The following is a 20,727-nucleotide window of genomic DNA, read 5'->3' on the forward strand; positions in this document are numbered from 1 at the left end:
CATAGTGGATCCGATATCTGAATAGTTTTGTAGTCTCTTTGGCAGAGCAGATTCAAATCAATTCCGCTTATCTTGGCATCACACCCACATGGCCTTAATATACTCATGGAAACAGATAAGGGAACACATGAAAGTACGTTTCATGTGTTCCTTTATTCTTTTCCAGGTTTCTTCACAAGGTACATAGTGCACTGTGGGCCAAGTTCTGGAAATATATAGTAAAACCTGTACTTTCACGTGTTTCCTTTTTTGTTTCCATGAGTATATATAAACAATAGCCGATTCTTTAACTACACGTTTATAACAAGATGTACTGTTTCAGAAATGACATGTTGATAGACAGACATCTAAACATTTGTATAATGCAGGGCAGGCTGGCCATTATCCATGATAATGCATACCAACCGACTGCATGGTCGATACGCCTTCTATCATTCCATACTTGGGGACATATGCACATGTTTTATAGTGGTGAATATTCTGTTTCATTACCTTCATGCGTGGTGTCCATTATTTAGTGAGAATATAAAGCCTCTCACCTTGAGAATCCCGCACGATACATGGAACAATCACGATGAAGGTAGGTTTTGAAATGGCGGACGAGCCAGTGTTTACATGTAGAGAAAGTTTGAAATATGACGTGAAAGTGGTAAATACTTTACTTGCGCTTGAATCAGAATCCCCAGAACAGAAAATAGATCCTTTTCTCATAGACATATGGTCTGTAATTCATCAAAAACTGTTGATTGTTAGTTCCGTTCCATGAGAATTATTTTGTTCTATCCGCCATTTTTCAGATTTGTGGAAATTTGAGTTTGAAATTTTGGCATAATGGTATTATGTAATTTTCAATATTATATCGTTGCAAATGGCTTTTTTGGTATTTATTTCTTGTGACTTTACAAAACTAATCTTCTTAACCATTATTTAAACCTAATTTAAGGGAAAACGAGGATTTTATGCTTGAGATAGAACGCTGGAGCGAAAGTCTTAAACTATTCTATAGTTTTTAAAGCATATTGTTGGTTATATAGTGTTCTATTTTCTTTTTTTTATTCTTCTTCTTCTTCTTAATCTATAATTCCGAAATCGACTACAACGAAAGCAGACGTAATAATAAATATGAGAATTACGTGGAATTGTTTGTTTGTTTTACCAAAAGGTGTCATTAATATTTGAGGCAAAGAGTAACATAAAGGTTCAAGTTTGGTGAATACTTTTAATTTTAAGAAATACAACTCAAAAACAAGAGATTATATGAATAATCTCAGCTCCGCAACAGTTTTGTTCGATGAAAAGGATAAAAGTAAGTCAGTCAAAAGTGTTGAGAGCCAGCCTTGGCCTGTCAACATTTCTACACGATAACCAACATGATGATTTAAACATGGCCATCAACCGTTCTGAGAAATAATCACTGTACCAACTATGGCTGTATCACAAGTCTTTTTAATATGAAGGCTTCTAATAGGATAGAATGAAGAATAAATAGTTTAAATAGTTTAATAGACCAGACGTTTGTCACAACCCCTAGTGTACAGTACACAACCCCGTGCACTTAAAAGAACCCACGGATTCATTGGTATATGACCAGATGGTGCAATCACGAATACGTGCAAACACCTGGTTGCAGGTACAGCAACGTGCAGTGAACTTGGACAAAGAACTGTGACTATGTGTCCCAGTCCATCCAGCTGTTAATGGGTACCTCGTTAGGATGTGAGAGCCTCAATGAACTCGGTGCGCTAAGTGGCAGCAAGAGTGAGGGAGTTGAGATTGAAATACGATGTGCTGTTGAGGTTGACATCCAGTGATCGAGGGAGAATTACCAGCGCCTTGAGCATGCACTAGTGCGTGGGTATGTGCGCTATATAAATATCATATATCCTATTCTATATGCCATTTAAAACATTGGCTTATGAACATTAACACAAACCTTAAAAAATGCAAAAATGCAAAAATATTGTGGAGCATTGTCCTAAGACATGTAAAATACAATTCTTAAAGACGGTTAACATGTGCAAATTGTCATTAATTGGTCGGTTAAATTCTCATCGGTTATTTCTGAAAAGAATTAAATGAAATTTACAGAACTATGAAACATCAAGTTTATTATTGAATGAGTACCATCATACCACGATTTAAGAATCAATTCACTTGATGTTATGAGGATCACCAACATCCCATCCATTCTGCACGAACTCAAAGAAACCTTCGATCACATGATGTGAATTAACACAGTGGATTGGATGAAATTCGTAGAGTTGACAGTATAGTATAGAACTGAAACCAAGTGAAGGTTTTCAAACAGAACAACTGATTCTGTCTCTGACAGCTTTATTATTGAGAAAATCGTATTGATGTTAATTCTATCATGTAGAGCGCGCCAAGAACTTTCCAACGATACCAAAAGGTCAGTATTACCTAATTCTGACGAAAGAACAAAATAGTTCTCATGGGGTGAAAACGTCTAACGTTTTGCTGATCAATTTTGTATAGACAGGGGAGTACTTTTGCAATGCATTCTGATTCATGTGTTAGATATTGTTTATGTTAGGGGTTGTGTACTGTAATTGAATATTTTTTATAAGAGAGAGTAATATTGTGGTCAAATGGAAGTAGTTCTTACAATAAGACTTGTTAATGCGCTGTGAAACGGCCTAATATCAGATGAGCGTCAATCCAGAATTGATGCCGTCTGATTGTTCTGAACAACCAGTTAGAATCCAGTATTTTCTTGGGTCATGATAGAGTTGTGGATTGACATTGAAACCCTTTTGAGCCCACGTCACAGAAAATACTAAGACTGACCTGTTTGGATCAGCTAATAGTAACAAGTCATCAGTCGGGTAACCCCATTTGTGAAATACTTTCAGCTTTTAGAGAGCTCTCGATGCGTACAAATCTATGTTCTATAGGAGAGGTGTGAAGAAACAGTCGGCATGGAAGTTCCCACATGTTACACTGCATCTCCATGTTACAGCATGTTAAAACACGTGGGCGGGTATTTACTGTCTTGCAACGTGACGGTACATGTCTTTATTTTCCGAAAGGTACAACATGATCTCAATCCATGCACATGTTACACTGCATCTCCATGTTACAGCATGTTAAAACACGTGGGCGGGTATTTACTGTCTTGCAACGTGACGGTACATGTCTTTATTTTCCGAAAGGTACAACATGATCTCAATCCATGCACATGTTACACTGCATCTCCATGTTACAGCATGTTAAAACACGTGGGCGGGTATTTACTGTCTTGCAACGTGACGGTACATGTCTTTATTTTCCGAAAGGTACAACATGATCTCAATCCATGCCCCATTAGTACATTCAAGTTGACATTCAAGATGTCAGTGACGGGAGATGTTCTCAATGCACTGTGATTCCACTCAACATCATTAGATTCCTACCAACAAACTGTCAATAAGCTTGGACGTAGCTACCATTAAAAAAAGCCCAGGCTGACACGTGATTGTTGCTAAAAACGTTGGACAAACCCTCAATACTGTCTCCATATGAAGCCTTGCAACAGATCTGTTTTAAAAGAAAAACATGGCTTGCTACGCGCCTGCCTGCTTAGAAAGATTTGACACCAGGTCTTGTCTGTGTATATTGGACTGTCCATGTCGACCAAACTGCTGATGATGTTATTCCCGCAAACCGATTCGTCTCAAATCCAGCCTTGTCTGAGCTGTTAAGGTGCCGGTTGTATGTTGATACACCCGTGTGATGTAGTTGTTTCGGTAACGTGACTCCACGCTTGGACTACTGGTTCATGAAAAGCCGTGAGACCTGTTTAGCAGTAGATAAGCTCTTCCTTGAGACCTCTTTCGAAGAAAAATAAAATGTCTTCGTCTGGATTTATCGCCATTCCCGTCTGCAACATTTGAAGGCATTTGTGTGAGTGTTATTTATAATTGAGCCAGCATGTCTTCATGATCACCTGGCACCTGAACAATCCTTGTGTGATTTTCACATTGTAAGAACCGCGGGCATGCGTACCATACTCACAACAAACATTGTGGGTCACGGTGTTTGGAATTTCTGAATGTATTTGTATGGAACTTTCTTAGAGGCACTATTACTTGTTTAAGTTAGCCTAGGGTGCTCACTGTGCAATTCATATCTGGCGCAGAATGTACTGTATCAGAATGTACTGTATCAGAATGTACTGTATCAGAACTGTCAGATGCTGCTTAGTACGCTGTCTGTTGATTTTGCAGATGCAGTGGCTGTCGGTGTTGATGTGTATGTTGATGTTCACTGCCGTTACTGATGCTGGAGCCAGTCGAGGACAAATTCGAAAAATATTGGGGCCTGTGATTTTCCGACATATTGTTTGCTACTCATGTGTAAGGGTCATATGTCCTTGTAAGATATCTGTACACCGACACGTGCTTCCACTTTGATAGTTATAGCCTTGTCTTTATCAAACATCCTAGAACGGCCAATATGTAGTAAGGCATTGCAGTATGTGTTACTGGAGTTTTTACGGTAAATGCACTTATATTTATGTACGAGCACCAATATGCACATATTCGGAGTATTATATGTAAACCAGGATTTTGACTGTTCTTCCAGACACATACTCATGGACACGAGTAAGCAACACATGAAAGAACTGGTGTTCCTTTATTCTTTTCCAGGTGTCTTCTATGTATTGCACTGTGGGGGAAATTCTGGAAATAAAGAAAGGAACACTTATACTTTCGTTTCAATGAGTATATATTATATGTTATATATACACTGGCTTCAGTGAACAGTGTATTGGTCAGTCAGAAAATTTCTAAACACATAAAGTGTCCTAAAATCCGATGTATCTCACACAGGGAATATCTGGGTGTCTGAGCAAAATATTAAATTTTGCAGTACTTCCTTTTTATCAGGTTCAAAGTTCGTACAAAGTAAAGCGAATTCTAAAAGAAAACCACTTCACAGATACGTTAAAACGAATGATAAGCCAATGTAAGCTTAACCTTGTCGCCCTAAAATGGTGACCCTATTATGACGTCACACTACATATTGTAATGACGACTCATACTGTAACTGCTACTAGTTTACGGACCAGACAGGAAAACATGCTGGAGAAATGGGCATTCTGTGTTTATCTATCTGATGTTTGTGATTGAACACCCGCACTATTTTGGACATATTGTGCGTGTATAAACTACTGGCTAAAATAAACTATACAAATATAAAAATGACATAACTGGAATGAAAAGAAGTTTGTAGGTCCGCAAACCAATAAAAACACATCGCTAGAACAGAACAACCCTCGATACAACATGTGAAGTACATGATTTGCATGTAAATATGTGAAAACGTAAGTATGAAAACTTAATGTCGCTTATGAAAAAGGCACTTGCCGACTTGCCCGTCATTTACTGCAACGAAAAAACACAAGAGCCACGCCTTCCAGCTGCAGAGCGAGGACGAGACATCCCATACTGCAAGGATCCTCGTTTGCTCACGTTTTCCTGTAACCAATGTGATGCAACGTTTCTGACAGACTGGGCGTGCTTAACAGACCAGACCAGACCAGACCAGACCTCAGATCAGGGAGACCCAGAGATACTTCTCCGAGCGAAGATCGGTATTTGCGCATCTCACACCTCCGCAATCGATTCCCCACAGTGACGTCATCAGCGACGAATGCATTAGGTTCTCGAATCAGCAAACCACTCCCGGTTCATGGTATAACAGCATACCGACCACTACGAGGACAGTTACTGACCGCTTTACATCGTCGTCAGAGACTGACATGGGCCTGAACTGTACGTCGTTCGCAGCAACGTGACTGGCAGGGACAGAAGGTACGCCTGATGGAAGTCATATACCACCGGCCCGAGATGGGGGAGAACAGAGCCAAGACAACTTTTCATTCCAATTATTTCATTTTTATATTTGTAAAGCTTCTGTTGTCCGTTACGTATGTATACATATTATGTTCTGGCTATGCGTTGACTCTATCGAGTTAGGAAGGATATTATACATTAACGGTTCACGGACAATCAGTGACCAGACAAGTCAGTCAGCGTCATTTGTTCAAGAAGTTGTTTTGACCTTTCATTGTGTGACATTTGTTTCAGGGTGCACATTTCGGAATAACGAAAGGATGGTGTAATTATGAGTTGAAGATATCCCTGGCAAGGACCTGTAAACAGGCTGGGCTTGGATGTTCCTACAGACATGTCACGAAAACAAAACTTGCCAAGGTTAGGTATCAGAAGAACCCTAAACCTTGGTGTCGACAAAAGTGGGTCAGAAAGTTTTTCTAGAAATAAAACCCCAGTGATGTGTAGAGTGTGTTTGATTGTCACTGGCAGACCTGTGTGTGTTTGGGCCACATTAGATTCATGTGATATACATGTCCATGATGATGTTATACCGCTGCTGCCTCGGGGGTGGGGGAGGGGGGGGGAGGTCTCTGTGGTTGTGGTTTAGGATTCTTGTTGTGATCTATAATTTCTCGCTGGTCGGTTACAGTTAAACAGGCGCGGGATGGTAGTGGACCTATTTGAATGCCGACCTGTGTACTGATCACACTAGTTACACGAGCTCTGGCAATCAAGGCAGGTCCGGCCGTGATGCCGGACACAACAGCATCTGCTTGGAGGTCATACAACTCGATACGTCTACTGGACGCATGTTGTCTGCTTTCAGTAGACAGTCCCGTGGCTAGATATACCACAATGTATCTGAAATAATATGTATGCTAGCATATAATGCATTTATCGCAAAGGGTCAAACAAAGTTTATGCTCCAGTAGCAATAGCCCTATTTATTTCAAGTCACTCTTGGTATGCGTCTGTGGGTGCTCACCAACGCGAGAGACCTGGTGCCGTGCGTGACATGGAATACTCGCCTACCATAGTGAAATGTCAAACAAAATATAACGTGTTTCATGAAGTCTTCAAGCAAACTTCTTCCCTGGATAACCACTATTACTGGGTGCGATGGGTAAACACTGCCTCTGTGGCTATGGTGGACTTGATGTGCGGCGTCATCCTTATGTAAAGGCCACACCCGTTCCCCTTCGGTTCAGAGACGGAAGGCCTAGAAACACATTTCTCCGAGAGGCCTTGTAGAATCAGGGGGTGTTGACGTCATTCATTAATATCGTGAGAAAGGTGAAAGCGCCATTACTTGCCCTACCAGTGAAGCAAAATGGTAAGTCTCTACGGAAACATCTTACATCTTGTGTGAATGAAAAGTATATTTTCAGAATAATATGTAACCAGTTCGAAGATTATTTTGAAGTAAATCCTGTCCTGAATGTATGGCACAAAAGCAATGTTTAAACACATTAGTGGACCTTAGCATTGTTGCCCCTTATGTTAGTTTATCTATCACTTTTATTGTGTTTAGGCTCGCATCCAGTCACGCCAGCTGAAGGTCAGTGTTTATTCATCTAATCACGTTGTACTGTTGTTTCAGCTGTTGCACTGAAATGTGTAAGTTTCAGGATGAACGGGTTTCAAGGTTCCATGATGAAACCTGTCAGTGCGTTTTCAATAATGTTTTCCAAATGACCAAAGTAGTATTCACCCAACGAACGAGAGTCTGTTACCCTCACAAAGAAGGAGCTTTCAATAAAACACAGATCTGTGTGTACGCATTGCAGCATTGCTTTACACTTGTAGCCCGAACATGTAAATTCAGTGTGATGGAAGTCCGCTGTGACAATGGCGTGAACGTCAGCCCAACCTCTAAAACTGATGGGAAACCACGACCATTACAAGACTCAATTTCAGCGTTTTGTTTGAGGATGTAAACTAACATGAATTATTATTACATATATTTACAGATTGTTAAACTTAACTGTTCTACTCGCTTTCTAATCCTAAAATCTTCTTGTGTGCTCTCGCTGTGATATTGCTGGAATATTGTTTGAAGCCCCGATGAATCCAAAACGCTCACATACTTCAGTCCTCATTTCAGTTCCTGGTCGGTATTCAGGGCCTCTGTACCCACATTTACCTGTCCTAATTCGACACAATAGGAGTATGGTCGTGTTGACATCGTGGCAGCACTCTTCCGTGAAACGTTCACATTTGTTTGATCCAATAGCTCCACGGTGGACAAGGCCACGTGCTGTTGTCACACTGTGTTTTGTTTATCGACACACTAAGCAATATTCCAGCTAAAAATCGGTGATCTTTAAATAATCGTGACCTGACCAAACAATCATGTGACTGATATTATGAGAAATGAACCGCATATTGCTGACATCGACAAAGACGCCATGTTCTTTAAGAACCTGCCAAATAAGACAGAAAGCTGAGAGCATATTTCACTTATCCATTCACTTACTGCATGTTGACTGACAGCTCCTGAAACATCTTCGTGGAAACGCGTTGCTCGTAGCAACGATCTTGTCAGTGTTTATTGGGGCGACCATCGGGCTGCTGTGTCGGCGGTTCCAGCCCACAGCAGAAACCATTGCCTTGGTGGAGTTTCCCGGGGAAATATTTATCAGGATGTTAAAGATGTTGATGGTGCCCCTGATAGTGTCAAGCATGATTACAGGTAAGTCAGAAGCCACAGCTAAGGGTGCAGCACGTTGGGACTTTTACCATCACATACTCTGAACAATGATTACTATCATATACCGCTCAAAATTCGGGACTGCAATTACATTACCCTCACTACTAGCTATAGCTCTTATGTACCAACAAATCAAAACCTGTCCTGATTTGTGTTAACAATTTGCACAACAGTGCAACGGTGTTGGTAGCCAAGGTCATTGAAGTCGCAGTGGGAACGGAATTAGTGAAATACTCAAGATGGTTTAGCATTGACCAGCCTGAGTTTATGCACACAAGGGGAAATGTGAAAACGTGCTGTCTGAGATGTCCCCTCTGTGATAATGCCGGCAGACGGATGAAAATGGCGTAAATCCATATCCACCAGTCACCAGTATCTTTTGTTCAGGTGTTGCAGGAATGGACAGTCAGTCGTCGGGGAAGATGGGACTTTTCACTATCGCGTATTACATTTCTACCACTGTCATCGCCATCATCGTAGGATTTATCCTTGTGTTCAGCATCAAGCCTGGAAATATTGACTTCACCACCACCAACCAAGCCGTTTCTGACATCGTCCATCAAACATCATCCAAGGATGTTTTCATGGATCTTGTGCGGTAGGTAACGGCAGCGTTCTAGTTTAGGAGTTATCACATACAGATCAGTCCACACGGTTTGGGGTTAATGTTTGCAGATGCTATTTCTGATCCTGTGCAATTTTATCAAGCATCATGCAAGGATGTTTTCATGGACCTTGTGTGAAAGGTAACTGCAGTGCCGGAACCAGTGGTTCTAAGACTCAGCAGTCAGGCAATGTGTGAAGATGTTTTATGTTTGCAGATATATTGATAACTGAAGCCGTGCATTTACGGACATTTGGTCAAAACAGTAATGACACCAATTTAAAAGAGGCTAAACTAAGGTAGTATTCTCAGTTACTGCCTTGCTACCAGTATGTTTAAGTAAATGCCTTTCGCTTACACCTGGAGCTGTAAAGCCTTAGACAGGGAGGGATATTGTTCGACAACCAACAGATGATAATTGATCCCAAGTTAACGATAAACGAAAATGTGCTCAGTGGGACGCACTTTATTTCCAGAAACCTGTTTCCCGATAATCTAGTTCGCGCAGCGTTCCAAAGTACTGGCACTGTGTATACACGGAAAGAGGCATCAAAGGGAGGTATGGTGGGAAATGAAACAATCCCTCCCACCACTGGAGCTAACCTGTCAACTAACGTCACACATGACACGCAACACGATGACGATGTCACATGGGTGGGTAAACTTGCCTACACGCCTGGCGTAAATACAATCGGTAAGGAAAGTAGTTCAGTAATACTGGTGGAGTTCACTCTTACTACCATAGTAACAGACTTGTTTTGCGAAAAACAAGATAAAATCTTGAAGTATGAACCCTGATTAGAATTGGTCTTCAGCAACGCACATATATATGGCCGCAGCAAAAGATCGATGTTCATGCCAGTTACAAGATTTGTCTGTTCCTGGTGCCATTATTTACAGACCTGCTATACATAGCTAGAATATTGCAGAGTGCGGCATTAAAAATACAAAATAGAATTTGCAGTAGTATTATTTAACTAAATGTGTTCATGGTAGAATATATATAAATGTATGTGTACTGTGGTATGTGTATTGCAGGCCTGTTGGTGTATTGCTGTGTGTTTGGAGCCATACTTGGGAAAATGGGGAAAAGTGGAAAGGTTCTTCTCAAATTCTTCAATGGCATAACCATCATCACTATGAAGATGGTTACCAGAGCGATGTTGTAAGTCAAGAATATGTGTCAGCACAACACACTGGAAACAGGGCAAAACAAGAAATATTTAAAGGATAGATAATATATTAAGAACACATTCACATTCGCGTTAACGTGATGTAAGATCATTCACAAAGTGAACGAGTTTACAGACTGACTCTCAATCAGACCGTTTTATGTTCAGTTCCATACATATCCGGTTCTTGAAAGCGGCTATTGAGAATGAAGTCCCACACTAGACCTAAATGCTACCACATTTTATCACAAAATGTCCATGGCAAAAATTACAGACAATACATATTCAATATGTATTTGGCTACTTTGTATTGTTTTGTATTGTTAAACCTTGATATGAGATGAAGGCAATTGTGGCAGATAAGTATTTCTCTTAGGGATCATATACACGACAAATAAACATAATGTGGAACTCATATTCAATAATGTTACAAATGGACATAAGCTTTGGGTTTGTTTTTTGTCAAATACCTTACAATCTTAATTACTAAATCATTAAGACCTAATATACAACGTATAAAAGCAATGCGAACATTTCGGCAGGGTAGGTTAGCAAAATAAGACTCATGTAAACACTTAGGCTGACAATATGAATCATACCTAGAACTTTCATTAATAGTTGAACGTCATACTTCGTTAAGCATATCAAATACCTGCTGTCCGATAAACATAATTACATTGCCAACTGCCTCCATAACTAAATAGAACCAAATAAAAATAAACCCCAAACCATATCTAAATAATAAGGTGCCAGTATGAGATGTCCAATTATTCTCTCCAAAACTATCACGATGTGCACGCATATTGGCGGTCTTTTCAGGTAAACGATGTTCAGGCAAATTACAGATTTTACACCAATGTTTTAAACATAGACAGTAACATGATTTGTGCGATGGAAATTTTCCACGTTGATCATAAATCATAGTACTTGAGGTTGAAAACAAACATTTAGACAGGAGCGTTACATATGTAATAATAATCTAATATATCTTTCTGCATTTTTGTCAGTGGGAAATGCCCTCTGGGTGAGACTAATGTGTATTCCGAGGGGCGATGAGACCATAGAAATGTAGCATTATATTTAGCATTATACTTTCTTAGTAATGTGCTGTTACGGTGAATAATGTGGCAAAATATGACAGACAAGTCTATAATATTTAGTAATGTGTATTGACCAAAGAGCAAGATCAATCATTCACAATATACTTTTAAATATACGTGATTCAAATCAAAAAGTAATGGGCCACAAATATGATATTAACTCACCGAAATCCTGGTTTGAGATTGAGAAACAGTCATACTGAATCAGCGAGCTTTCTTGAATGTAGGTCAAGCGTTGGCGAAGAGGCAGACAGCTGTACGTAGGTCGCATGATGACACAACTCCAGTAAATCTATGTGTGTGTGTGAGTCACGTCAACACAACAACCGGCCTTTTATATACACAGTCACTGATTCTTGATTGTTCGAGCTCTGTGCCACCACATCGCCACTAACTTAGAACTTGTTCGTTCGGCCTCGTATTTACCAACAACACATACTAAATGGACGCAACTCTAAAGCTCTACCTTAAAGGCTAAAACTCTATGTACCGGTGATACGAAATGTGACCCATAATAACTATCACTCAAAACTCTAAACATTGTGACCCAATAATAACCATCACTTAATAATAATACAAATTACAGAAAATACACTCTCGTAACAGTACACATTCTATTACTTATTTTTCAGTTGAGTCCCATCCGGGATTCGAGCCCACACCCTAAGACTCAGGCACCTAAACGCCATCATAGAAAGTCCGCCGCCTAACCTGTTCTGCCACAAAAATAAAGTTGGACAACTGGTAGTCTAGACTGCGGGCTTTGTGTACACCTCTGACAAGTGTCTGATAACTGGCACGGCTCCCACAGCCGAAACCTATGATTACACGATGCCATTTAGAAAGTGGTCAAATGTAACATATGTCATTTGGAATTACACTTTCTTCGTAAGGGTTAGACAGCTGACTTTGTGTGATAGCGATTAAGTACCTGCCTCTGAAGGTGTGGGTTCGAATCACGGATGGGTCTGATCTCATAAAAGTACTAGAATGTGTACGTTACTATGAAAGTGTAATGTATATGTTTGAATGGTATAACATATGAATTGGGATTGTGATTGTGTGCCTCTGACCCGCCTGTTTGGTCTTGATACTCACCCAGTTAGCCCCTGTTGTCCGAAGATCAAACTCACACTTTTAACTGTGACCGTCATATAGCTAGAACGTGACTGATTAATCTTCTGTCGCAGGTATTCCCCGATTGGAATTCTCACTCTGATAGCGGGGAAGATCCTGGCTGTGGAGGACCTGGCAGAGACGGCTCAGCATCTTGGAATGTACATGGTCACTGGTCTGACTGGCCTCTTCATCCACGCTGTCATTGTCATTCCGCTCATATATTACATCTTCACAAGGAGGAATCCATTCACAGTCACTCTAGGAATACTTCAAGCTCTTGTCACTGCTCTTGGAACCGACTCGAGGTATGTCACGTGTTATATAGAAAGCCAACTGTCAGTGAACTTTTGTTCTTTCAAACTTTTCGTCCCTCTGAGGCATTACATAAAGACCCCCATCGTCATACAGCTAGAATGTCGCTGAGTGCGGCTTTTAAATGAGTGACTTTAGTTTTACGCTGCACTCAACATTATTCCAGTTATATGGCAGCGGTCTGTAAATATTCGAGTTTGGCCAGACAATCTCGCTATCAACAGTATGAGCATCGATCTACCCAAAAGGGAACCAATGACATATGCCAACCAGGTCAGCGGGTGTAACAACCCGATCCCGTTAATCGCCTCTTACGACGGGCATGGGTTAATGAATACCTAACCCGGATCTTCACGAGTATCGGCGTTACACAATAAACCAACGGAGGCGATCAGAGCGGCACGACCACTACATCATGGCAGTTGTCATACGATGTGACATGGTGATTTGTGGTCAGGCTCTGTACCGTGACTAACTGGAGTGTGTAAACAGGTGCCTGGTCGTCCTGTCGTCCTTCTGACTATAGAGGATGCATTTGTGTAATTATAGATTGTGACGTTTATGTATTTCATGACATGATTGCAGCTCAGCTACTCTTCCTGTGACAATACGTTGTTGTGAACAGAAGCTGAAGATTGATAAGACAATCACCCGTTTCGTGCTGCCGATTGGAGCGACGATTAATATGGACGGGGGAGCTATGTTCCAAGTCATCACTCCTGTGTATCTGGCTCAGCTCAGCAGAATCAATCTAGATTTTGTACAGATGGTGACACTGGGGTAAGTATTGTCATCTCACTTTTTGATGTTACTGGACATTTTGAGCTGCTACTGGTGAGCGCCTGGGCGTATTTACGGTGTGTCTCAAACAATGGACCGTTGTATTTCTAAACGACTTTTGGACGTTTGACTTTAGAAATGATTGCCCAAACAAATGGAGATTTGAACTTCAGTATGTTTATATGGCATGGGCAGGCGTGCAGTTTGGTGTTTCTCTTTTTCAAAGCCATCATCACTAGTAATCATGTATCTGTACTCTTCAAAGAATTCAGATAATACTCAGAAGTAAATTCACATTTCCAAAATTATAATCGATATTATAGTATCTAGTCTGAGAGGAATAATGAACGCATAGAAAGCACATTACAACCAGTTGTGAAGTATTGCACAAGATGTAATTACACCGAACGGTCTTCCATCACAATAGAAACACCTGGGTTGAAAGTTCAGGGCAGGACACTATAAGTCTGGGTTCGTTGTTTTAGCCTTGCAGCAACTCTAGCCAGTATTGGAGCAGCAGGAATTCCTGGCACTGGACTCATTGTCTCCATGATGGTCATGTCTTCCGTGGGACTGCCAGTCAAAGACATCTTCATGATAATGGCTATTGACTGGTTCTTGTAAGTGATATAATTTCTAAGTATAACAGTATTGTACAAATATGTGTGGTATTGAACAAGCCATGGCAAGTATGTTGCGACGTGATACACGAATGTGAGAGGTCAGACTGAAGTCCTCAGACGTTTACCATTTGTGATACCCATCGTTCCGACACACACACAGAATGTGTTGATATTTCAGCTCTGGATTATACTATCCCATCGTTCTCTCTCTCTCCCTCCCTCTCTCTCTCTGTGTCTGTCACACACACACACACAGAGAGAGAGAGAGAGAGAGAGAGAGAGAGAGAGAGTGTTGGTGATATTTCAGCACTGGATAATACTATCTCACCTCTCTGTGTCATACAAATCACTGCAGGTGAAACCTTGCTTGACATGGAAGAGGTCACATTTCTATAATTTGCCTTAATGTTTTGAGGAGGTTTTTTTTATTGGATGTTAAATTACATTTGTGACGTTATTCCATTGTCTGTTCGCTTCATTAACCATTCCGGAATGGAGAGGTGTGTACCAGATTCAAATTTTAGACTTCATTTTGACGTTTAATTTTGATAACAGAAATATTCCCAATACGTTAGTTTAACTAGGGTATTATCTTCGTAACTCCCCGTGCCTTAAAATAATGTGCCTCGGCTCCATTATGTTTTAGGAATGGAGAGTTGCCCGGACAATACCCCTTACATAACCCAATGCACGAGTTCCCCAGCACACAGTACCTAGATTCCCTGCGTGTTTGTTTCAGAGGCCGCACGAGGACAATGACCAATGTAAGTGGTGACTGTTTCGCCGCGTCTATTCTCCAGCATCTCTTCAAACCTGGCTTGGCAGGGGACGACCCTAACAAGCCGGACGGAGAAGACGCGGCTGGAGACGCAACTACAGTCGAGGCGAAGATGTTACAAGACGATGATGTTGTATAAAATTACACAAAGACGATTAATATTTTCCCCTGAGCCTGTGAAATATCTTCTGTAAATTGAAACCTAGTATGAGTACTCGTTGTCGGTGGAGCCGGACCCTCCATTGATGCACACGCACGCACGCACGCACGCACGCACACACGCACACACGCACGCACACACACACACACACACAGCAGGGCAGCAGACTGACAATGTCTTCTTAATGTATATGGTTGCACTCAATTCAAATGTTTGCACAAATACCATGTTCTTTGACCAGTCAGTGTAAATGTATGGAAACATGGCCTTCTCGAGTTCATGCTTTGGATATTAGTTGTAATGGACAGACTTTGTTTATTCCTTTTTGTCATTCCGTCAATGACCCATTCTCTCCCCACACGGTTACTTGTCATATCTTCCCACGAACCTCTGTTCGAATACAACCCTTTCCAGGTTCTGGATTCCTGTATGGCTACAATCAGATTTAGTTGTGCAATCAGCGACGATGCTTCAAAAGTGATCATTTGCAAGGTCTCGGTAATTTCCGTTAGTTTCGGGAAAACTAAAACCTCTTTCCCAGTCGGTTTGTCTTACCAACAGGTTAACAATATTGTCAAAAAAATGATCAGACAAGACAGGGGCCGTCTCAAAAGCAAAACCGTGATGTAAAACCCCCCTTGACAACTTTGACAAGGGGGTGATTAAATGAGCGGTTTACAAAATTAGGAGAAGAATATTCCATCTACGTGTAGGAGTATCAGAAAGAAAATTAAGGGCAGTATGAACATTTCAAGAACCACCGTCATCATTGTCCTCCATTAGATGGGGTACAAGTACACAGCTCGTGGTGCTGACAGAGCTGTCCTCAGGGAGAAGACGTGACGGAGTTGACATCGGTGTTGTGACCCCTGTTCTAATCCCAGTGCATGAGGACACGGATTCACACTCGTCCAACTGGTCTTCATTCCAATGTCTGTTACATCTGAATAAAATTTGTAGCTGCATGAAGTTTGTGTGTCTTTCACACAGCTTGTTTTATATACATCGAGCCATCTGAAATTTACTTTGATTAATTGATTAGTTTCACACAACGACGTAAAGAGTTAACTTTGGTCATCCGGTCCTACTGTAACATTGCCAAATCTCATCATATATCCATACTTTCATGAAATATACTGTTTACATGCAAAACATGTATTTAAACGTTGCACATTTCTATAATCAGTCGTTTAAAAACATTCATTCTTAGATTTGTCTTCAACACAAACACACTGATACACATACATAAATATATCACTAACTGTTGCAGGTGTGTGAAATTGATTATCCTATTGTGGATATCACATGATCCCTCACATAACCAATACATACACTATACGTACACATTATCAAGACAAGACGCTTCACCTGTCGATGCCGTGTTTGTATCAAATAACGTTCCACTACGTAATTTTCTAACTTATAATTTGATATGTAAAACACATTTTGGGTATGTCTCAAAATGTATTCCATCGGTTTACATGAGGTAGATGTTTTTTTAAAGTGATGTTCGTTATTTACGCATCTGTCATGTGTCTTAATTTATTTTAAATAAGAGTCAAAGAGCATTTTTCTAGCATTTTCGACAGTACTTTAGTCCACCACCTGCCCTACTGATATATATAATAGGGCGACATAGCCAGCCAGTTTGTGGTAATCTGTTGAAGGTGGGTTAGTTCTAAATATCTCTAACGTTTTCAGATTATGTATAATTTGAGATATATTTTACCGTCTCTGTTTTCTAATTGGTAGAAATGACTAATTTCTTGTTTCTTGTCATATTCCTTGATCTGTGCGCTGGTAGTGTAATGTTCTCAGTACGTGATTTGTGATCCGCTATAGATGTCAGGCAATGCTGTCTGCTTTAAAACGCATTTAATGTCCAGAAAAGCAAAGACCTCATCAGTTTCTTGAACAATGCATAACGGCTTACTCTACAAGTAAATGTAGTTTCACAACGGATAGGAACAAAATACAAGTACACGACACAGCTTTACACACAGAAGCAGGATCAACCAGCCTTGTGGCATTAACCATTGATTTCAATCTGAAATGTTCAGTTTGAGAAATTACCTAGGAAGCTGGAACTATGATGCAAACACACACGTGAACATATACATGGCAATCACGTGACTGCTGCCTAGTTTTCACACTGAGTTTTCTCACGGGTGGGGAAAGTGATGTTCAGTGACGGAGGATGTTCTGAGATTCAGCACATTGTGCCAAAGGTGGTATTCGTCACACATGCTCACGATTGGCCATTAGATATACTGTTCAGGTGAGTGCGACGCCTCAGTATCCTCTTTTGAATCTGGATAGCTCCCCTGAATCGACGTATTGACCTCTGATAAATATTCACAGCTTCCTTGAACGGTCACAGCTCCATCACACGAAAACTGAGACATGTCGTGCGTGAAGTTTACACGTGATAGAACTCCTCGCTTCTGATGATTCTTGTGATTCCGGTAGGCTTTCACCTGAAATATTTGTACTGATTTGAGTAACAATAAAAAATACCCCCCAAAACAGAACAGAAGATATTTCTTGATAGAAAGAGTTCAGCACCTGGATATAGATGTTTTTCGTTATCCAAAGTGCTTTTGTACCATTGATTTAGTAGCGTGTTTACGACACATTGTTATAGAGTTGTTCAAATTGTGTTTCCTGTCCGTTTGATATGACATGAAATACCCACCACACAACATGACAATATGACTGTGTTGTCAATCAATAAGTCTTCCTGTTGACAACACGGTTCTTTTTTTCTCAGCATTAATTATTCAGACGCGACTATGTTCCTTTGTGGACAATAGATGGCTTTGTCACAGTACTGGCTTAATATTGAAGTGCCCATTTAACCGTTACCTTGGGGACAAAGATGAGCATCTGGGTGACTGTTGTTGTGAAGATGCTGATGGTTGACTCGACTAAATAATACACAAGGACCTCCTTCCTGAGGGAGAGACACACAATGACTGCCATCACTGTCATGACTACAGTATTGTAGATGCAGACCCCGATGTAGCCAGAGTCGTTGAGAACGTCCACGTGAACCTGAAATTCATTTAATAATATATCTCCCAATACAAACCAAACAGGGACCTGTTCCTTGTTTACCTACAGACATACCTTCCTGGTTTCCCAGGCAAGGAATGCTCCATACAACAGCAATGTCCCCTGAACAGCGAGGATGGATCCGACGTAGTGCTCGATCTTCGTTGAGCTACATAGGCTGACAATGGGCTGGATAACGACATCACTTTCTGTTAGTGTCTGGAAAGATTAGAATCAAATTATAACGCGGGGTCCTGCACGAATGCCAGACCACCAAACAACGTTACTACGACTATGAACAACACACACACACACACACACACACACACACACACACAGAGAGAGAGAGAGAGAGAGAGAGAGAGAGACAGAGACAGAGACAGAGAGTTTTAATCCGTTTTTAGCAACATTCCGCAATATGACGGTGGGGAACACCAGGAATAGGCTTCATAGTGACAAGCGACCTCTTTAAACACTAGACTACCATCACACAACACAAACTAACAACCTTGCGTTTGAATTGTTTATATTAAATAACAATAACAGCTGCTGTATCTAACTCCAGGTGTCTGTGTGTGTTCGGTGATATTTCTTTATCTCACTTCAGGTATCAGACTGTGATGCTTGTATTAGATATGTCTCACGTGAGGTGTCTGTGTGTGATGGGTTACAGTTATGGAGTCTGTGAGTATCCAGGCCAGCAGGATGCCCGAGTTGACCAGGACCAGTACACCCACCAGCAGAAACAGGCTCCAGTCCTTGTACACCTGAAATTGATACTTAGTCACAGTCAGCACAACGGCAGGGATGATGCCCGTCCACCAGCAGAAACAGGTGTGCATTGATCAGCAGAAACAGGTATGCACTGACCAGCAGAAACAGGTGTGCACTGAGCAGCAGAAATAGGTGTGCACTGAGCAGCAGAAACAGGTATGCACTGACCAGCGGAAACAGGTATGCACTGACCAGCAGAAACCGATGTGCATTGAGCAGCAGAAACAGGTGTGCACTGACCAGCAGAAACAGGTATGCGCTGACCAGCGGAAAGTGTCTGTAAGCATTTTGCTTATTACCTTCGCACTAGTACATTGGCTAAGATTAAAAATAGATACATGCATGAAACTTTGCAAAGTGTTCGGGAATATCATGACAAAACATACGTTGGGGCATGCCTGATTTGGAAGGGGGGGGGAGGGGGGTCTCCTTTTCCGGCAACAAAATCCAAGACGTCCGCCAAAATTCAAGGATTTCCAACACTACGTGACTTTTCCACTCCGGATAAGAGCAGAATACATCGAACAGTGCTAGGGATTATCATGTTTTGGGGTCGAGAAACATTGGGTGTTGAAGATCAGTTCCAACCAGATTTCCCAGGACTCCCAACAGAGTGGATACATTACCTTGTTAGTGGTAACCATGAACTGCGACCTAAAGATGACGTGCACCCTCCAGGTCTTGGCGAACAGGGCACCGAACGTCATCGAGAAACCAACCGTCAAGACAAAGATCTTAGCTTGAAATACCTCCAACAGACGACATGCAACTTCAAGTAAATATTATAAGTTGTTCACTGGTCACGATGGGAGCATGGGTTGATTTCGATGTTTGTTTATGTTTGTGGACATAAGATAATGCATCTTGTATATCTTGAATTGGGGACCAAGGCTCATTTTTGGTACAGTAAGATTTAGAATGTGGACAGAGCTTCAAAGACAGAGTTTCAGTGAAATGTTGCCGGATTATACATAAACATATTTCTGTTTTAGATCACCGACATAAGCCAAAACTATACATCCTGTGTACCGCCAGGACCTGTGCGGACTGACAAGTATATTACCTGACACTGGCTGCTGCTGCTGTGAAGGTCGGGCAGGAACACCTCTGTGTAGGTGATGACACAGCCGCTGAGGATCACGGTGTTCAGGTTGGGGGAAGACATCTTAATTATACTGAATATACCAGTATATACTGTATGATGTCGTTCCTTATCAGCTGATTTAAATCCAGCATGCAATACGCTACCTCAGTAAAGACACTATATTTCACAAGATATGTGCAAGATATGAAAAAGATCATATGACCTAGAATTGCTCTTTCTCCAGATTCTAGTTATCTTTCCCTTTTCCCAAATTAAGCATTTAGAAATGACATCATGAAAACACTGATGTAACTAACTGTTGGAGCTAGGATTCCGGTTGGCTGGAGACATATTGCAAATCCATTCACCTGGGAATACACCAGAAGTTTTAAAAATCGTGTTACAACTTTAAATCCATTTTTGAATCCTTTCTTTGACAGAATGAAATGGAGAAATAGATCTACTTGTTTCAACATGTGGCACTTTACCGTTCATTCCGGCAGACAACGTTGAACACAAGGAAAGCAATGGCCAGTAAAATAGCGGCTCCAGCAAGACAACACATGGCTATGTACACGGACGTCGGCAGCATGGTGACCCTCTCCTCCACCCTCATG

General features: G+C 41.1%; 2 protein-coding genes across 3 annotated transcripts; one reads left to right on the forward strand and one right to left on the reverse strand.

The window, feature by feature from the left end:
* The first annotated feature begins 574 nt into the window (after nt 1-574).
* Nucleotides 575-15,220, forward strand: LOC137288033 (excitatory amino acid transporter 3-like). Its single transcript, XM_067820393.1, has 11 exons — nt 575-580; nt 4,227-4,355; nt 7,372-7,398; nt 8,334-8,532; nt 8,938-9,148; nt 9,631-9,848; nt 10,193-10,319; nt 12,617-12,850; nt 13,443-13,637; nt 14,123-14,257; nt 15,000-15,220. The coding sequence occupies exons 1-11, from the start codon at nt 575-577 to the stop codon at nt 15,175-15,177; spliced, it is 1,659 nt and encodes a 552-aa protein (XP_067676494.1). The 3' UTR covers nt 15,178-15,220.
* Nucleotides 15,221-16,116: 896 nt separating this feature from the next.
* On the reverse strand, nt 16,117-20,417 carry LOC137287008 (gamma-aminobutyric acid type B receptor subunit 2-like). Of its 2 annotated transcripts, XR_010957007.1 has the most exons (6): nt 19,653-20,417; nt 18,897-19,019; nt 18,328-18,471; nt 18,064-18,252; nt 17,272-17,675; nt 16,117-16,141 (listed from the first exon to the last, which is right to left on the reverse strand). XR_010957007.1 is itself a non-coding variant. In XM_067819087.1 (5 exons), exons 1-5 carry the CDS (start codon nt 19,731-19,733, stop codon nt 17,460-17,462), a joined length of 753 nt encoding a protein of 250 aa, XP_067675188.1. In that variant the 5' UTR covers nt 19,734-20,417; the 3' UTR covers nt 17,129-17,459. The 2 variants fall into 2 exon arrangements, 1 of the variants encoding a protein (XP_067675188.1); XM_067819087.1 differs by lacking the exon at nt 16,117-16,141 and having other exon boundaries at nt 17,129-17,675.
* Between the last annotated feature and the right edge of the window lie 310 nt (nt 20,418-20,727).

The sequence above is a fragment of the Haliotis asinina genome, chromosome 6, assembly GCF_037392515.1.
Source record: "Haliotis asinina isolate JCU_RB_2024 chromosome 6, JCU_Hal_asi_v2, whole genome shotgun sequence".
In the NCBI taxonomy this organism is placed as follows: domain Eukaryota; kingdom Metazoa; phylum Mollusca; class Gastropoda; order Lepetellida; family Haliotidae; genus Haliotis; species Haliotis asinina.

Excerpts from the sequence above, each read along its gene's own strand:
- LOC137288033 (XM_067820393.1), top strand. Across the intron at positions 8,533-8,937 it reads AGTGTCAAGCATGATTACAG|GTGTTGCAGGAATGGACAGT; the intron begins GTAAGTCAGAAG and ends TCTTTTGTTCAG. Across the intron at positions 9,849-10,192 it reads GCCTGGCGTAAATACAATCG|GCCTGTTGGTGTATTGCTGT; the intron begins GTAAGGAAAGTA and ends TGTGTATTGCAG.
- LOC137287008 (XM_067819087.1), bottom strand. The coding sequence starts at position 19,733 with ATGACGTTCGGTGCCCTGTTCGCCAAGACCTGGAGGGTGCACGTCATC. Across the intron at positions 19,020-19,652 it reads TCATGGTTACCACTAACAAG|GTGTACAAGGACTGGAGCCT; the intron begins GTAATGTATCCA and ends TATCAATTTCAG. Across the intron at positions 18,472-18,896 it reads ATCACACACAGACACCTCAC|ACACTAACAGAAAGTGATGT; the intron begins GTGAGACATATC and ends TAATCTTTCCAG.